Source organism: Athene noctua, chromosome 3, assembly GCF_965140245.1.
Source record: "Athene noctua chromosome 3, bAthNoc1.hap1.1, whole genome shotgun sequence".
Classification (NCBI taxonomy): domain Eukaryota; kingdom Metazoa; phylum Chordata; class Aves; order Strigiformes; family Strigidae; genus Athene; species Athene noctua.
This window is the reverse complement of record NC_134039.1, coordinates 34,495,658-34,515,121: the sequence shown is the minus strand read 5'-3', so window position 1 is coordinate 34,515,121 and position 19,464 is coordinate 34,495,658. Positions and strand designations below refer to the sequence as shown.

The 19,464-nt window shown below is 38.3% G+C and overlaps 1 protein-coding gene across 1 annotated transcript in view; it reads right to left on the bottom strand.

The window, feature by feature from the left end:
* The window catches only part of ANKS1B (ankyrin repeat and sterile alpha motif domain containing 1B), a 467,048-nt gene that overhangs the window by 400,965 nt on the left and 46,619 nt on the right, over positions 1-19,464 (bottom strand). The window contains exons 2-3 of the mRNA XM_074902674.1: positions 6,909-6,989; positions 2,785-2,941 (exon numbers count right to left, since the gene is read on the bottom strand). Of these exons, the coding sequence (XP_074758775.1) occupies positions 2,785-2,941; positions 6,909-6,989 (238 nt within the window). The remainder of the gene's footprint in view (positions 1-2,784; positions 2,942-6,908; positions 6,990-19,464) is intronic.

The window sequence follows — 19,464 nt, the reverse complement described above, 5'->3', positions numbered from 1 at the left end:
TATATGTTGATGTTATTATTTATTTTTTCACAGATTAGGATTTCTTATTAATTATGTAATTCTATGATGAGAATTGCCATAATAAATGTTTGTGCTATCCAGATGTCTTTACATAAACAAGTAGTCTGTTAACAGCACACCTTTTCATTTTATTTGGCATTAATTTACTCACAAATCCCAACCTCATACTACTTGAGCTTCATTCAATTTATAATTTACATATTCTCAAGTCTTCAGCAATGAAGTTTAAACATGTTTTGTAACTTCACCATATTTTGTAATTTAAAACATACATCATGCATGTCAACTAAGACTCCTCCATTAAACAGTGATAGAATTATTCTTATATAACTGTTATGCTGTAACCATTTTCTGTTTGCAGAGTTGCCAGTCTACATTTCACCACCCCCATACAATGATTGTCATTTAACTGTTTGCCTTTCCTGGTTTTTTTCAATTTTATATAATAGGAACAGTAGGGGGCATTCAGAGCTTTAGATGCTGGATATGGCTTGATATGATCCTATGATGCTAGTTAACTGCATTTTAAATGTGTAGAATGCAATTCAATAAATTTATGGTATACATATTAAATATGTTAATTCCTGTAATATACATTTATGCTTCATGAGCTTCTCATTTACTTCCATTATTTTGTTCATTACTTTCACTTAAGTTTAGAAGCATTTCTTTTACATAGAATTTTAATAAAATAGATGAAAAGCAAAACTATATTAAAACAGTTGCAACTAATTCGCAAATAATGAACAAAATATTTTCTTAAACTGAAACTCTTAATATGATCCTTACAAAAAAAAAGGGGAAAGAGAAGTCTAACTTGAGTATATTATTTGCTGTGGTAAAAGTGTATCAGGAAAATTGGCTACCCTCCTCCCCAACTCTCAAAAAAAAACAAGGAAGAAAAAATTGCCTAGGATTTCTTGCAAGCTGTAGCTTCAGCTCCACAGATCTGAGAGAAGCTATGAAAGCCATGATAAGTGACCTGGCTATAGGGCCTATCAGCAAAGAAGCAAAAGCCTCAGAAACCTGTAGACTCATAGGAATGTATAATAGGTATTAGGGTGGGTAAGGATGCCACTCTGCTGTTATTTAAGAATATGTGGGTGGAGATGACTATATCAACATGGCATTTTCCTCATTCCATGATACAGATAATATTTGTGCACACAATGCTAATTAGTAGGGGGAAGTTAGTGCCAGCAAAGTGGTCCACATAAAGCTGGACACTGTCTAGAGTGGAACACCACAGGATTGGCAAGGCCAGAACTGTGTATGCTTGAGTTTAACTTCAAAGCTTAATATGATCAAAATTCCCGTAAGAGACTTAAGGTCCAACATTTTATTGTGAGAATTGCTCACACATTTTCCATTATAAATTTTTTGGGTAAAATGTACAACCAGCAGGAGATGTGATAAGATCATTTTTTGAGCCAGTGGGGTATAGAATCACATGTTCAATATTTCAGCAGAATTTCCTATATTTCCTGCACTAATACTTAATATTCATATCATAGTTATTGTATGGATTCCAATGGCTAAGTATATAACCTCAAGTATCAAACAGATTATTTAAGGTATGGCATGTCACACTGGTTAAGTTCTTGCAATTCAGGTCTAACATTTATTTTCTCACAGTTTGCCTTCCAGCCACACCAACGTAGACACTGAGGGTGCAATTCATTTGTTAGATTGTACTTTGCCATTAGAGGTGCTGTAGGGTACCCCACCTGGAGTCCATCAGCCACTCCACATGGACATGGAAACTCTGAGCATCCTCTGCCATACCTTCAGGCCCACACAGATGTCTCAGTTACTGCAAGGTTTCAGAAGGTACTGGACTTCTGTGTCTGGACAATGAATCCAGCTTTACTTTTGGTCACCTGCATAATGCTGCTGGCTCCTATGATTACACCAATTAGACCTTTGTGTAATAAAATGGTGCATATACAGGCCATGTAGACACTAAAATTTAGATCCGAATCTGGAGCTGACTCCCACTTTTGCATTCTGGTAACTTCCCTGCTTATGGTTATCACTCATATTTCATAGCCTACTTCCAGTCCTCAAGCAGTTCAGATGGTGTCAGATTTAAATGTCCTTCTTTCCTTCTATTTCAAAATACTAACTCTACAAATGGACCATATAAGAATATACAGAATGGAAACAGAAGGTTTGCCATATGTTTGACAACAGAATGCAACATACTTGTCCTGCCCTTACCAACTGTAATACTCATCATTTTTTCCTAGTATTTATGTGTCCTTTCCGCTGCACATGCACACATAGAGTCCATCTGGCTTGTCATTTATCTCTGCATATCAGTTCATTTACAGTACACTCAAAATATGCCAAGAGTATTCATTTTCTCAAAGTTTTTCAGGAATTTAATATATAAAGTAAAAAAGACCCAGAATTTATGCAAATTTACATCAATATGTATAAGAGTGTATATTTACATCAGATATTACATCAGATATTTACATTTATATGTGTAACGTAAGTTAGAGTATGTCTTCATATGATTTTTCAGAAACAAGCAGAAAGTTTTCATACTTGTAAGATCTAATATCCTTTAGGTCAATGTCCATCCAGAAGATAGATATCTGGTATGCTTATATTGGAAGATTTTATCAGTCTCAGAAAAGAAATTACTGAAACAATGGAAAGGAGTTGTTTTTTTAAATTGGCTATAAATTTGCCAGACCTAAAGAATATGTACTGTTCTTTTCTGATGAAGTACACAAATATTTTTTATCACTTCACCTGTTCATTCACTCTGGAGTGTGATGGCCCATGATGAATGAGAATCTTCACAATGTCTACATCTCCTCTCCAAGCAGCCAAGTGAATAGGAAAATAACCTTTATTATCTGCCACATTAGTTGATGCTTCATACTGAAGTAATTTCAGCACTATATCCCTGGAAAACAGTAAGTAAATCTAAAAAAATTGACAGAAAGCTTATTTTGTTAAGTTTTTACATGAACTTACATATTATCAAAATTTTTACCCTGAAGAACACAAAAAATATATATATTCCAAGTGAAACAGCTACAAAAATTAAGACCAATTATTTCTAAGAATGAAATGGATAGTAAAACATAGCCAAAATTTTACTAATTGTAATAATTCTTACTCCTTATGAACACCTATCAACAACATTATCATCAGTTCTCTGAATTTTTTTCTTTCAACAGGATCACCTGGGCATGTAATCGTTTTTAGACTTTGCCAGTCCAGTCTACATTCATGTCCCTCAAGATAAACCCTCCAAACCCTAAGGGCAGAGAAGTACTCCTGTTCCCATCATTTCTGAGTTCTGGAGGCAGGAAGACAAGAGGGTAGATTTATGGACACAGTTCCTTCAGTAAGGCTTAATTAACAATTTTTCTTCTTCTTTAAGGCATTAACTCAAAGATGGAGGAAACAGTTTAATGATGGTCTAGTTAGATATGTACTATCTTCTATGGAATAACTACTTCTGTTTTCGTTTCCCACAGCCAGCTTCCTGAGAGTAGTGAGGAGAAAAGTGACTTTTATTATTTTGATTTATATTTCTTTCAGTATTTTCAGTGTAGCTTATCATACATTAAATGAAAGATTCGTATAAGCTGGTATATTGCATCCCTGATTTTTAAGCAGTCTCCTGAACTTCAAAAGTTAAATGTAAAAATCAACTGTGTGTATGATGATGTTATCAAGTATGTCAGAAAGTAAATAGTCTTATCTCTCCATTTGTCTTCTCAATTATTACATTAATAGCATCTATGATCCAGTATGACAGTTCTATTCATGCTTTTGCTGATTATGGAAACACTGGCTCTTACTGATTTGGCTCAAATCATCATGGCAGGGGAAGGAGCTCAAAGCAGCCTATGTTATGACTAAAAATGAAGCCCTTGACTACAAGCTCTGACAGAAGGTAAATCCTGAGGCAATTTTTCTCCCAACCTTGATGGAACCTTATTTAATTGCCTATTGAGAGAAAAGTGTGGCAAGTAATAGTGAATATATTGAAGTCAAAAGAAATTCCCAGCTGTCTTCAAAAGAAATCATATACTGCAGTCATCACATGTAAGCTTTAAGGGAGACTTTAAACTGGATTTTGCTTACTCCTGACAAGGTCAAATAACATGAAAACACCAAGAAGGTGCAGCTCCACTATAGAAAGACTTTTGCCACACAAAGTTCCAGAAAAATTACTTCAGAGAGAAACTCTGAGTACAAATAAGGTTTGAGAGACTTCTCATGTCATAATAGTTGGTCTTGCAATAGATGATCTAATGAAGGCTAGAGATAGAGTAGTTTTAAAAGGGACACAAATCAAAGGAAACAGAAATTGAACTAAGTGGGGGAAAACAGCAAAAAAACCCCTCCACAACTGAAATCTATAGACAACAATATGCAGCAACCACTGGGAAAAGTTTGTTGCAAGATTCAAGCTACAAAATAGAACCTAGGTCTCCTTCATCCTTCAAGAATGCCTTGACCCATCACACTTCTCCAGGGTGAGTCTTTTTTAGCACTGTCTCAGAACTTTTTCATTTTGTAGAAATAAATGTCAGAAAGAAGACTGAGAGTCCTTAGCCCAGTAACATTACTGGGCTAAGTAAAATTACTTAGGGAGACTGAGATTCAAGTGCCTGCCCCAGATACAATTTAATTACTTATAGAAAGCAGAATAGTTTCAAAAGGAAGAGAACTATCTCAGAATAACCATGAAGGACGGAATTCATCACATACAATTATCAAGCAGGGACTTGAACACTGATGTCCAACAAGTATCCCAGACACAAATTATTGCTTGGGCCATTAAGTCTTATATTCTCCCTTTTCCTGAAAAACTGAAATCTCTCAAGTTCATCCCAATGAAAAGCATGAAAAATTAAAATCTCCAAAGTTTCCAAAGGGCAAGAACTTCTCCTAAGTGGGAAGACTCTTGTGTCAAAAGATTACACCTAATATTGATTTTGAATATCAAGTTTCAAATCTGAAACAGAGTGTAAAGCTATTTGTAATTTGTGGTGACTAACAAAATTCCAACCATGAGCTGTCTGTCCAATTCTCTTGCTGACAGTGCTACCACATCCTGTAGCAGGATCAGTATGATGGCTTCGATAGCAGGTCCTGAACCATCATGATTTATCATTAAATATCTCATTATGTATTTCAGTTTATCTTAATATAAGAAGCTATAAATGTGATGTCAGTAACTGCTACTTACCTTGCTGTGAGGGTAAGGATTCATAGCAGCCAGTGGCCGTTATGACCATTTCAAAAGCTACAGTTATATCTGTTGCTGTACATAAGTGCACATCTTGAAGTTCTCTCTGACTTCAGCAAAAGTTTGGCCAACATTGTGTATGAAAACACAATTTGGCTTTTGTATGGTTTGGGGATTTTATATTGCCATGATTCACTTGAAATCTGATAGATTCAGTGTTTATACAGCAATATTTTTCCTTTGCTAGGAAACCATTGGTTTACAGTGAGTATTAAACATATTAAACTCAGTTTTCATCTACTTAAAACCAGCAGTCTTTGCAAGCTAAGGTTTGGGCTTTTGTCAGTCAAAAATGTGCAATGGCAAAAAAACAATCCCTAACCAATAAACAAGAGAAATGTGATTTTCTCCCTTTTTAAAAAAAGGCTGATTTTAATAGACCATATTAAGAACTTAGACCTACTTCCATGGAGGTAAACTATATTAATGGATGATTCTCAATCTTGTTACAGCACTGAAATTTTGGAAAATGCACAATTTCTTGTTTAACAGTATTTTAACTTCATTTATTTATTCAGAAACAGAATATCCTGTATCTATATTCACCAAAAGATTAATCTGTTCTAAAGAAAATATGTGGGTTTCTAGAATACAATTAAAAGACACATCCTAAAGTTTTAATTTTTCCAAGGAAGAACACAAAAATTGTGAAATGAGAAAACTAAGCACATAATTATTATGGATTCATATGTTAGCATATGGCAGTCCAAAAACACATTGTTAGTGCAAATCACTCTTAATTGCAGTTGTTTTTTGATCAGTTCCTTATCTCCCACAGAGGAATAACCCAAAGCCTTACTCTATAGACTTCATTAAAATCTTTCTTTCTTGTTCTGCCTTAATAACAACATGCAGCTGGAAGGATAATACAATGGAGGTAACATGCAGCATGGGGCAACACCTAATAACAGAGGTAACAGATCAAGTTAGGAGGTGTAATAGCAAAATATGTAGCATGTTTCCACATTTTTTTACTGACACATCAATGGCATAGAGTTCACTTCACCTGCAGTACTCTTCAGTGGGGATTTTGCAAGCTTACCCCAAGCTTGTTGAGACATGCATATGGTAACCTGGATGGACAGCAGGGAGGGAAAAGCTACGAGGTCCCACACAAGGTAATAACCTTTTTTTTCTGCTTTCAAGTATATAACTACTAAATATTCTTACCGTGCTACTTTTACTTTGATAATGATTAATCTATACTGGTCTTTCATTTCACAACATTGCTTCCTTGAACATTCAATGCACTACATGCATACATACACACACAAAATATTCTGTTGCAATTTCCCACCAGCTAAAAAACACTGGAGTCACCACTAGCAGTAACAATAATAAATTTACTCAAAGTCGAGGAAGAATTTGGAAGAACCAGTACAGAATCAATAGCTTCTAAACTGCATTTCCCGTTTGTCATTACTACATGCTGATATCGATGAGTGTCAAAAAATCTTATATTAATATATCCCATGGGAAATAAGATTACTTTAGTAAGTCAGGGTATGTCAACTTTCTGTGGAAATCTCAGAGCTATGCTACATATATTTAAGTTACGCAGTTAAACACCATTCTACATAAAAACTAAGTGTGATGCACTTACTTGTGTCCGTTTAAAGCTGCATGATGTAAAGCAGTATAACCTGAACTGTCTGTGCAGTTTATATTTGGTCCTCGCCAGATGCTGCAAGTAAAGCACAATTGTAAAGTTAATTTTGGGCTTGGCAAGTAGAGAAATGTCAGAAAATCGAGGTACAAATAATCTAAAGATCTCTGCAGCAAGTGTGATTAAATGTTGAGACAAATTATCTTGAAAAGAAAAAATAGCAAATGTCATGTTGATACCAATAAAAATTTATAAAAATAATTTTACACATTCATCTTTACAGCAGTCATGAACTTTATGTAGGGCAGTCTCAAAGACTAATAACTATTCTGTCATTTCAATTGGATCTGCTCTCCTAGTATTACTCTGGTAGTTACACTGAGGCTATAATCTGATTTTGCAATTATTTCACAAGTATATATTCATTGACTTTAGGTCAGTTAGTCTAGATTCATGCAAATATAACATTAGTGAGAACCAATGATATCCTCTAAAGGAACAATAAATTTATTCTTTTTACTTGGCCTGATATTTTAGCTCCCATATTAACCAAATATATTTTAAAAATAAAAACATATATATAAACCACAAGTTTAACAAAAAAATGAAATGTCATTTATTATCTTTCTGTATTTTACAGCACTTATTTTAATCAGCTTCATATTATGTTCCATGTAAACAGTTTCACAATCTCTCTTCACAAGATTCACTCTTCACAAAATAGTAAAGGAGATTTTTTGTTTCAAAGTAGAAAAATGTGACTGCTAATCTAGCAAAAAAACCCAAAACAATCACCCAGCCCTGAAAATTGGATACCAGAAGCATATTGAGTACCAGCAGGTTTCTTTCTGACTACATTTGAACCTGACTATATCCTTTGTGGAAGCAACTTTTTTATTCTGCAACAGTTTTCATTCATTAGCATTACAGCTTCCAGGACACAAGATTGAGTCCTGAATTACAGTCTCTTGTCTTTAGATTCTAATAGTGTTAAGCAGTCATTGGCGAGTCATATTTTCCCTTCACTTCATACCTTAGAATCAAGTGCTGCACTTTAAAGAACATAATGTGAAGGTAACAGGTAAAAAGAGTTTTTCAAACTGACATTTTTCATGATCTACACCAATAAAATATGTTATGCTTAACATATGCTTTTTAAGACTTCTTTACTACGGAACCTGTATTTTAATAACTATGGAATACTGATGTTGTAGACTGGTCTCTTTTTCATTGTGTGTCTTAAATGATTAATTAGCTCATAAATTTAAGCAGTAGTTTTCCCATAAGTAATACTGCATGAATGCAGAATTATTTGTGTGATACACTATGTTCTGCACTACCCAGTGCTAAAAAGTGCTGGGTACCTCACCCCTTCTTGCAATTTAATTTCTTGGAAGAACAGGAGTGAAATATTTTCTTGGCTGCAAAGAAGCAAAAAATGAAGTAATTTTTTTTAATCTGCTCAGAAGTCTATAGATGTTCTTTTCTACAGAAGGCAACTTCCAACTAGGAAAGTCACTCCAATCTTTCTAGTTAAAAGAAATTATTTTAACTTCATGAAATAGTAAAAATTAAGTCCTTGAAATTATAACTGTTCCATAATAAACAAAAGTTATTTATATGGCAAAGACAGGCTGTCCATATCTACAGAAACAAAAGAAACCCTTATCTGTCAATTTTATAATTTTGCATAATAATTTATTAGTTATTTTTCTTTATTGGATTCTACTTTCTCCCTTTGATTTGTACCAGCTTACAGGAGAACAAAGAAGAAAAAAAAGTGGTATAAACAGTAGTATTTTAAAATAAATTTATAAATTACCAGAATATTAATTTACTTGGGTATGCTTGCTTCTTTGCTTTGGTTTACAGCTGTTAGGATTTGCCTCTTGGCTGTTTTTTCAAAATGCAAGAGATCCATGAGTTCATACATTATTCATGATGCATTAGGCCTTAATTTTAAAAAAAAAGCAAAACAAAACAAAAAACCCCAAACCCAACCAAAACATAGTTCACAGAATCATCTAGATTGGAAAGGACCTTGAAGATCACCTAGTCCAACCATTAACCTAATAGTGACTGTTCTCAAATACACCAGATCCCTAAGCACTGTGTCAACCCAACTCTTGAACACCTCCAGGGATGGGGACTCCACCACCTCCCTGGGCAGCCCATTCCAACGCCCAACAACCCATTCTGGAAAGAAATGTTTCCTGATACCCAATCTAAACCTTCCCTGGTGCAACTTGAGGCCATTCCTCTTGTCCTATCGCTTGTTACTTGGTTAAAGAGACTCATCCCCAGCTCTCTGCAACCTCCTTTCAGGTAGCTGTAGAGGGCGATGAGGTCTCCCCTCAGCCTCCTCTTCTCCAGACTAAACACCCCCAGTTCCCTCAGTTGCTCCTCGTATGACCTGTGCTCCGGACCCTGCACCAGCTTTGCTGCCCTTCTCTGGACACGCTCGAGTCATTCAATGTCCTTTTTGTAGTGAGGGGCCCAAAACTGAACACAGGAATCGAGGGGCGGCCTCACCAGTGCCGAGTACAGGAGTAAGATCCCTTCCCTGTCCCTGCTGGCCACGCTATTGCTGACACAAGCCAGGATGCCATTGGCCTTCTTGGCCACCTGGGCACACTGCTGGCTCCTGTTCAGCCAGCTGTCAATCAACACCCCCAGGTCCCTCTCTGACTGGCAGCTCTCCAGCCACTCCTCCCCAAGCCTGTAGCGCTGCTGGGGGTTGTTGTGGCTCAAGGGCAGCCCCCGGCATTTGGCCTTATGGAAACTCCTCCAGTTGGCCTCAGTCCATGGCTCCAGCCTGTCCAGGTCTCTCTGCAGAGCCTCCCTACCCTCGAGCAGATCAACACTCCCACCCAACTTGGGGTCATCTGCAAACTGACTGAGGGTGCACTCGATCCCCTCGTCTAGATCATCAATAAAGATGTTAAACAGGAGTGGCCCCAAAACCGAGCCCTGGGGGACACCACTCGTGACCGGCTGCCAACTGGATTTAACTCCGTTCACCACAACTCTTTGGGCCCAGCCAACCAGCCAGTTTTTTACCCAGCAAAGCGTGTGCCCATCCAAGCCTCGAGCAGCCAGTTTTGCCAGGAGAATGCTGTGGGAAACAGTGTCAAAGGCCTTGCTAAAGTCAAGGTAAACAACATCCACAGCCTTTCCCTCATCCAATAAGCAGGTCACCCTGTCGTAGGAGATGATCATGTTCTTTTCTCCTCCAATTTTCTCCATTAATCCAGGCACTCTTTAACATATTGTTTTACTTCCTGACTCTGGTCTTTGGAAATATTTTTTAACTGAAACTATACTGTTGGGGTTTTTTAAACTGGAACTTTATTAATGAGTATATAAATGCACCTATGTGCAGGACATTCAGTTTTTGAGACAAAGAAGAGTGAATAAATCCTGATGACTCAGAGATCCAGAGTCACAGAAACACGGATTCATTCAGGTTGGAAAAGACCCTTGGGATCATTGAGTGCAACCATCAGCCCAACGCTAAAAAGTTCTCCCCTACATCATATCCCCCAACATCTCATCTAAATGACCATTAAACACATCCAGGGATGGTGACTCTACCACCTCCCTGGGCAGCCTATTCCACTGTCTGACCACTCTTTCTGTGAAAAAGGCTTTCCTAATGTTCAGTCTAAACCTCCCTTATTGCATTTTAAAGATAGAGACAGGATGGACAGACTAGTCACTGTCAGCTCCCAGAAAGACATACTCAAAATCAGAACTTGGTTATCAAACCAAAAAACACAGGAGGCATGAGCAGGAGTCAGCTGTTGGCATCTCTTTTCCCTTGTATCAGTGAAGAAATCCCCTCCTAGGAGGTCTTGCATTGCTACAGCATTGCAACATTATTTCCTATAAAATGAATGCAGGTTCAGTATATACACTGAATATTTATGCTTTAATAACTGACAAATTCAAATTGGACTGTCTGTGAATAGAAATTCTTGCACCCTAAAAATCCCAGCTGTGGTGAATAGTTCATCTAAAGCTCTTCTCTTGTAATCAGAATACAGCAGAGCAAGAGTCTAGTGGTGTATTAGCTCTGTAAAAAGCATCTGACTTCAAAGACAAGTGGGTTGGAGAAAAAGAAAAAGCCTAAAGAGCCTTTTTTTGGGGCATCATAAACACAGTATATGAGGAATTATCAAATATATTGATTTATCCATGTATTAAAACACTTCAATAGTTACTGTGAAGGCAACACTAAGGAGAATCTGGCACAAAATAAGCTACCATTCAACCTCCAGAAAAGAGTATTTATTGACAGAAGAATAACGCCTCTAGATTATTTTTTATATTGAATGTTCCCCAAAACATGTTCCTCCTAATTCTTTGATGCAGTCAATCAAGCTTCTTAATTTTACATTCATTAGTAAGTTAGGATTCTTTTTTCCTATGTACATCAGTAAATTAGGAAAAATCCTTCTATCAATTAATTTTAAGGAAATAATTGAACATACATTTTGAAAAAAAAAAATCGGTTTTCAGTTGATGAATGAAAACCCTGAATAAAAACACGATCATCAATTAGTTTCTTCCATTATAACCTGTCATAGTGAGGAACAAAGAAACTGAAGTACTTATAATATTGCCAAAAGCAGAAAGACCTTATTACAGTTTACTCTCACTCTGGACAAAGAATATCGACCTTTGTAACTGATGTAAAATATTAATTGGAAATACTCTTTACTTGTTAAGAAAAATCAACATTTTTTCCTTTTTTATGAGCTGAAGATAATTACATATAAAAGTAGCATTTATAAAGTGATATGAAAATGACAGACTAAAGAAAAAAATGATTAGTTGATCTATTTGTTAGTTTGCTCTGCTTTTTCCTATATGGAAAAAAATAATTGTGAAGTGGCTGTTGTTACACACATATAAACAAAAATCAAGGAAATCAGAAGTTATTTCAGATAATCTTCATCCCACAGGCACCCTTTCTATCAACAGTACAATAATCATGCATGTATGTACAGAAGATCTATTTCCCCTCTGTACATAAACTTTCATTACATTGTTTAATTATTTAATTATCCATGCACTAATATTTATGGTCTTTATATGGTAGTTTTTCTAAGGTGAAAGGAAATTATGTTGCTAAAACAGTAAGAATCTAAAAGCTGTAGAAGGCTGCCTGATGACAAGAGTGTCTGTCTATCCATTGGTTTCCCTTAAGCCTTACCTAACAACTGACTGGTAATTCCCCTTGGAACTTTTTTCTTCTCTGAAATGAAGTGGCAAGGAAGAGGATAACAGTTCCTCCAGAGGACATGGATAGAGCATGGTGTTCATACTTACACATTTTAGAGTCTAAACCCTGTTGAGGGCTGAACGAGACTTAGCACATGTCTAGTCCTCACCCCTCCCACTCCTCTCCCCACCTTCTTGCCCAGGTGTTCAATATCTTTGGAAGCTCTGCTTCAAAAGCCCTCCGGTGTTCAGACTACTGAAGTAGTGAATCTCATCTTGCCAGATCAGTTTTAATAGTGGGAAATTCTAAGCATCTGTTTTGCCAATTATCAGGCCTAGCATAAAGGACACAGCCAGCATAAAGATGAACCAGTAACCAAATTGTATTTGATACAAAAGGGTCAGTACATGGATGAGCGCTGGGGGTACAAACAAGTCAGGTTATACATAATTGACATCAATCCCAATGACCCCAACAACAACACCACATGACCAACAATGGGTGGAATAAATGGTGAAATGCAGTCTCCCATAAAAGGGACAGGAGACAACTGAGTCAACAAACCAAACACATAAGACCAAGGAAGCCACATACTGAATCTCTACACAGCCCACATTTACAAAAGCCAGACCTGACTGGAGCCCAGTCCCAGGGAGGCAGGAGGTCCTTCCCCAGCAGGGAACTCTGCAAAGGGCATCCACCTCACAGACAGACACTGCTCCTGCCTGCAAGTGGTCCCAGCTTTTATCCCTCAGTGGGACACCTGACCTTTGTTTACTCAATGCAGACACCTGGGGCTCCTTTACCCAATGGCTCTCCCTGCAAGGCCGGCACCACCCTGGAGGGAAGCCTAAAGGCAAACTCACCCCCCCTTTGTGAAGGGTTGTGGGAATCACCCATATGTCAACCTTAATTTGGGGCTTGGGGTTGAAACCCCAGCATTTCAGCATCCCACTGATGTTGGTGGCAAACACCAACCAGCTCAGATAAATCTAGCTTAGTTTCCTTATTGTTCCTGTGTTCCATAGAACAAATATGTATTACAGGAATCTGCGTTGTTCTAAGACAAAATCTTCCAAAATTTCCATGTTTGTAGTTGGTAATCTGATAGAAACACTTTGCCTAAAGTTATTAGAGCCCCAAAGGCTCCTATATTCATTCATGCTCTACCTACATTCACATACATTTTCAGTCATGTAAACTGAGTTTATACAAAATATATGGACAATTTTACAGAGCATTTCTGAAAATGAAAACTTTTACACAGTAATATGTATCATCAGTTATTGAGACACAAAATAATAATGTTAATTATTGTGAACAGCAGCAAAATAGCTCCCATTCTTTATGCATAAATAAATCAAATTGACAACCATGTTGCTCTAACCCATATAAATTAATAATGCTACTTATCAAATATAAAAGTGTTTCATTTTAGTAAATATGATATTTTTTTTCTTTTTACAGATTCCTTTTTGACGAGATCCAGTGTTATGTAAGATATATTATTCTGTAAAAAGAATATATATCTTTTTCATGTCTGGTTTTACCTATTATATACACTACTTTTCTGAATTTGAGATGTATTTTCAAATTATTTCAAGGAAAGTATATTTAAGTATTTATCTTGTGACAGAGGGGAAAAACGCTTTTAGAAAGTCATATTTTAAAGCATAACAAGTAATAACAAGGCGCTCAAAAGTTGTACATGGAAAAACAACATAAAAAATGCATTTTTGGATTCTTACTAGGCAAGTGCAGCTATAGGTCTTAAATTGACAAAAGTAGATGATATCTTGAGTAAGGCTATCTTAGATCTTTTCAGTATTAAAAACAGCTGTTGCATGTAGCAGCTGAGAGTAAAAAATTCAAAATTAAAATCATAATAAAAAAACAATTATTTAAATTTTTAAAAATAACTAAAAAGCAGAAGGGCAGAGGGATTATCAATTTGGTTAATATTAACTGTATTTTTAAAGTGTATTATATATATAATTCCAGTGGGTTATTTAAATGTTTTTGTTGTATCATTTTCATTCAAAAATGAAAAAAACCCCTGATTTTTGAATGTGAGGAACGTTCTTATTTTTTTGATTTCTGCTCTTTAGTTGTCTCAGTATAAATAATACAACAAAATGTATGGTCAACTAATTCATAGGATTAAGTATGTTATTCACGTTCAGGCTCTAAAGCAGTTTATTCCACTCATTCTCTTTAACCCTGATCTGTTTACAGTCTTGGCCATAAATACTCATAAATAAGTCTGGAAAACAGGGGAACTTCACCAAACTGTGATTTTATTTCCATACCAATTCTGTTCAATTGGTGATTTCTTTTAAATATGAAATACTGAATATAGTAAATATTATGAGTTTGATTATTTATTATACAACATTTACTTTTACTATACTTGAGAGGCTCCTGTACAAGTAGGTCTCATTCTTACACAGTGGTCTAATAAAGAGGTAGAGTTACATACAATAAGCTACTTCCTCCTTCAATAGCTTATGCAAAATTTTATATATCTCAGAAACTGTGAGTCCATATACCTAGGGACTGTTACCTTGAAGTCTCCTAATAGCTGGGTATCATGAATGAATTTCATTGCAAGTATGCACTGACTGTGATCAAAACAGAGAAGATGACAAACCATAGGTTGTTCTTTCTTTTTATGAGTGCATGATCAAGTTAATCCCATGAATCCTATTTCAGCAAAAGGCCAGGGTTTTACAAGATCATTACTTCTACAAGATCTACAGGTATGAACTGTATTCCATAAGTGTAAGATTTATCATGGTAACATGAAATTACTATTGGAATGGAGTGCAGACAATACTTAAAGGTAAATCCAGTCTCCACCTTTCTTTGGCAATGAAGATTTCCAGAGGTAAAGGAAATTCTCCCCTGCAGCATGTGTGTATGATATACAAAGATTCTGCCTAGATATCTCCATTCCCTTCCTATCAAGGAATTATGCACTTGAACTTGGAAACTTGAACATGCTGGGATAAGCTAAGAAAGGAGCATATAGAGTGCCATTGATTCCTTATTAGGGAGATATAGTAGACATTCACAAAAATACTACTGGGATACTTCTGGGAAGTCTATCTGTGATTCTTTGCCTCTCTGAAAGGCAGAGAAGGGTTTTCTCCTCCCAGCTGTTGTAGAAGCCTCCAGTATACACATAACCCCTTTTGAATGTTAACTTGGAACAGAAATGTGAAGACAAATTAGAAAAAGAAGAGTCATTCCTACTATATCTGTTGTGATTGAATTCAGAATTTGTTTTTGCTAGGAATGGTATGTACAGTAATAGTAATATTCATAAAGATGTATATCAAACAGTACAAAAAGATAAAAAAATCATAAACTCACAACATGAATTTACCATTACTGTTATGTTTATCTTCTGTGGATCATGCTTCTTTCCTCCATGAATAGCTACAACAGTTGGTTAGAAAAAGATATTTTCCAAATATACAAACAGCAGGATCAGCACTTAAAGTGATAACACAAGCAGTAAAAAGGGTAATTTAGAAAGCATGTAGAACAAAGGCATCGTGTCCAACAATGTAAGACTAAAAAATCCACTATCTTACCTGTAATTACTGTTTTTCAAGTTTTGCAAAATATTACTGCTAAATGAACACTGACAGATTTAAGAGACTACATCTGCCCTGATTAAAATTTGTAGTAGGGTGGCAGCATTTAAAAGTGTACAAATAACCTTAATGGCAAATAGATAACCTAGTACACTTGCCCATCACTATTCTTGCTGTTACTGACTATATTTTTGGTTGGAGAAGGATGAGGCTAGTACAGTCATGAATCCAATCTGCCATCCACACCTTCTCCAGTGGAAAGAACTAAGGAAAGTCTGATAAATGGCAGTAGTTCAGTGTGTGGCTCAGAGGAAGAATCCCAGACATGAGAGACACACATGGCCTGGATATTCAGAATACCCTTATCCATAATGAGTCTCACAGAGTCAATGTGACTCCTCACAGATTCAGTGTGGCCTTATCCTTTGAATAAACTTAGGACAAAAGAAGAATTGAAATTGAAATAAATAGAAAAGCATATGAAAGCATATTTTTATAGAGTTAGGACTTAAGGAGCCACTCTAGTGGAACTTCTGAGGCAAGAAATTACAGAACCTGGATATTGTGATTGTGAAGTACCCAAAGAACAGTCTAGAAGAATACTGAGATAAATAAAAAATATACAAAATTTCATACACATGAGTGCCAGGTTATGTGATAAGCAGCTTCTGTGTACATCCACAGAGGAGCACAAAGAGACAACAGCAGGTGGAAGAATCAAGTAACACCCTGGCCCAGCTACTCTCAAGCTCACCACTGAAGAGCCATCAGCACATTAAAGGCCCATCTCTGCAAGTTCAGCAGAGCACAGAAGAACAATGACAGGCAGGAACCCAGATTAGAGACTCAGAGGAGGAGACACCCTGTTGGGGCTCCTCCCAGGTCTATCCTGTGAAAGCCTCCACTCCACTGTCCAGGGGTGATACACATCAAGATGAGGCAGTGCTGGAGCACATTTCAGACTGAGATGGGCTATGGTCTACGGGTATGGGACACGGGACTGAGAAAGACTTCCAATGGAATGTTTAGGAAAGGAACCAATGGCAGGGAAAGGGATGGATTTAGGTGATCAGAGGAGGAACAAGTGGGAGAAAATAGAAGTATAAAGGGACAAAGAGGGATGATCACATGTATACAGTTGGCTCTACAGTAAAATAGTCTGGCCATGTCCTGCACTCAATCTTAAGAAATTCCATTTCTGTTTTCCTGGGTGAGGGACTCTATTCTGTGTGCATGTCTGTATATGAGGGTCCAGCTGCCAGCAACTGGGTCAGATGACAGGTTAGTGAGCCCATGTGTCTGTATTGCGAGAAACTGGAGCAAATCATAGAATCATAGAATCACAGAATCATCTAGGTTGGAAAGGACCCTGGAGATCATCTAGTCCAACCATTTGCCTAGCACAGTTCCCACCTACAGCACATCCTTAAGCTCCAAATCGACCCTACTCTTGAACACCTCCAGGGATGGGGACTCCACCACCTCCCTGGGCAGCCCATTCCAACCCCCAACAACCCGTTCTGGAAAGAAATGCTTCCTAATAGCTAGTCTGAACTTTCCCTGGCAAAACTTGAGGCCATTCCTCTTGTCCTGTCGCTTTCTACTAGGCTAAAGACGCTCAAACCCAGCTCTCTGCAGCTTCCTTTCAGGTAGCTGTAGAGGGCGATGAGGTCTCCCCTCAGCCTCCTCTTCTCCAGACTAAACACCCCCAGTTCCCTCAGCCGCTCCCCGTACGACCTGTGCTCCAGACCCTGCACCAGCTTTGCTGCCCTTCTCTGGACACGCTCGAGTCATTCAATGTCCTTTTTGTAGTGAGGGGCCCAAAACTGAACAGAGTATTCAAGGTGTAGCCTCACCAGCGCCAAGTACAGGGGCAAGATCCCTTCCCTGTCCCTGCTGGCCACGCTATTGCTGACACAAGCCAGGATGCCATTGGCCTTCTTGGCCACCTGGGCACACTGCTGGCTCCTGTTCAGCCAGCTGTCAATCAACACCCCCAGGTCCCTCTCTGACTGGCAGCTCTCCAGCCACTCCTCCCCAAGTCTGTAGCGCTGCTGGGGGTTGTTGTGGCTCAAGGGCAGCCCCCGGCATTTGGCCTTATGGAAACTCCTCCAGTTGGCCTCAGCCCATGGCTCCAGCCTGTCCAGGTCTCTCTGCAGAGCCTCCCTACCCTCGAGCACATCAACACTCCCACCCAACTTGGGGTCATCTGCAAACTGACTGAGGGTGCACTCGATCCCCTCATCTAGATCATCAATAAAGACGTTAAACAGGAGTGGCCCCAAAACCGAGCCCTGGGGGACACCACTTGTGACCGGCCGCCAACGGGATTTAACTCCGTTCACCACAACTCTTTGGGCCCAGTCAGCCAGCCAGTTTTCTACCCAGCAAAGTGTGCGTTTGTCCAAACCCTGAGCAGCCATTTTTGCCAGGAGAATGCTGTGGGAAACGGTGTCAAAGGCCTTGCTAAAGTCAAGGTAAATTACATCCACAGCCTTTCCCTCATCCAATAAGCAGGTCGCTCTGTCATAGAAGGAGATCAGGTTTGTCAGGCAGGACCTGCCTTTCATAAACCCATGCTGACTGGGCCTGAGCATCTGGTTGTCCCTCATGTGTTGCATGATGGTGTTTAGGATGAGCTGCTCCATCAGCTTCCCAGGCACCAAAGTCAAGCTGACAGGCCTGTAATTTCCCGGATCATCCTTCTAACCCTTCTTATAGATGGGTGTCACACTGGCCAATTTCCAATCAGTTGGGACCTCCCCTGTCAGCCAGGACTGCTGGTAAATGACAGAAAGTGGCCTGGCGAGCACCCCAGCCAGCTCCTTCAGCACCCTCGGGTGTATCCCATCTGGTCCCATAGACTTGTGTGTGTCTGTGTGATGCAGCAGGTCACTGACTGTCTCCTGGATTGCAGGGGGGTCTTTCTCCCAGTCTCTGTCTTCTGGCTCTTGAGGCTGGATTCCCTCAGTACAACTAACCTTGTCATTAAAGACTGAGGCAAAGAAGGCATTAAGCACCTCAGCCTTCTCCTCATCACTTGTTACCAAATTTCCTCCTTCATCTAGCAGGGGATGTAGACTCTCCCTGGGCTTTCTTTTGCTTCTGACACACTTATAGAAACTTTTCCTGTTATCCTTGATTGAAATTGAAATGAGGGTCTGGTTACCAGAAACTGGAGTATGATCATGGGTCAGAGGGCCCGTGTATCCATAGAGCCTGCAACTGTAGGGAGTGTGGGTGTGAGAGACAGCATGCGATTGCTAGTGAAGATCAAGCTGGACTAGTCAGCAAGTAGGTGAAGTAGCCTGGGAGCCACTTGTGTGTTTGCATGTCTCTGAGGCTAAGGCCATGCAAGAAGCTGGCTTTCACCCAAGACGAGAGTGAAGGTTAAATTTTGCAGACCAGAAGATGAGCAATAGGCTTCTGCAGAAGCCACAAAAAGTATTTTTGTTTTTTACCCAACTTTGAACATCTGTATTTAAAATACTAGAGAAATAAGTGGTCTTGTATGGTAGACTTAGGCCATACAACCATCTAACACTTAGGTGTGTTCTAGGAGTTTGCAGATTGGACAGTCTGTGCACATGTAATTACATGCAAATTCAGATACATTCAGTTTGGGAAAGAATCTACCTAGAAAAACATGATGACAAGCACTCAGTCTCTCTAGTTAAGTACTTCGTATGGTAAAAGCTAAATATACTAGACCTGAACAAAAGTC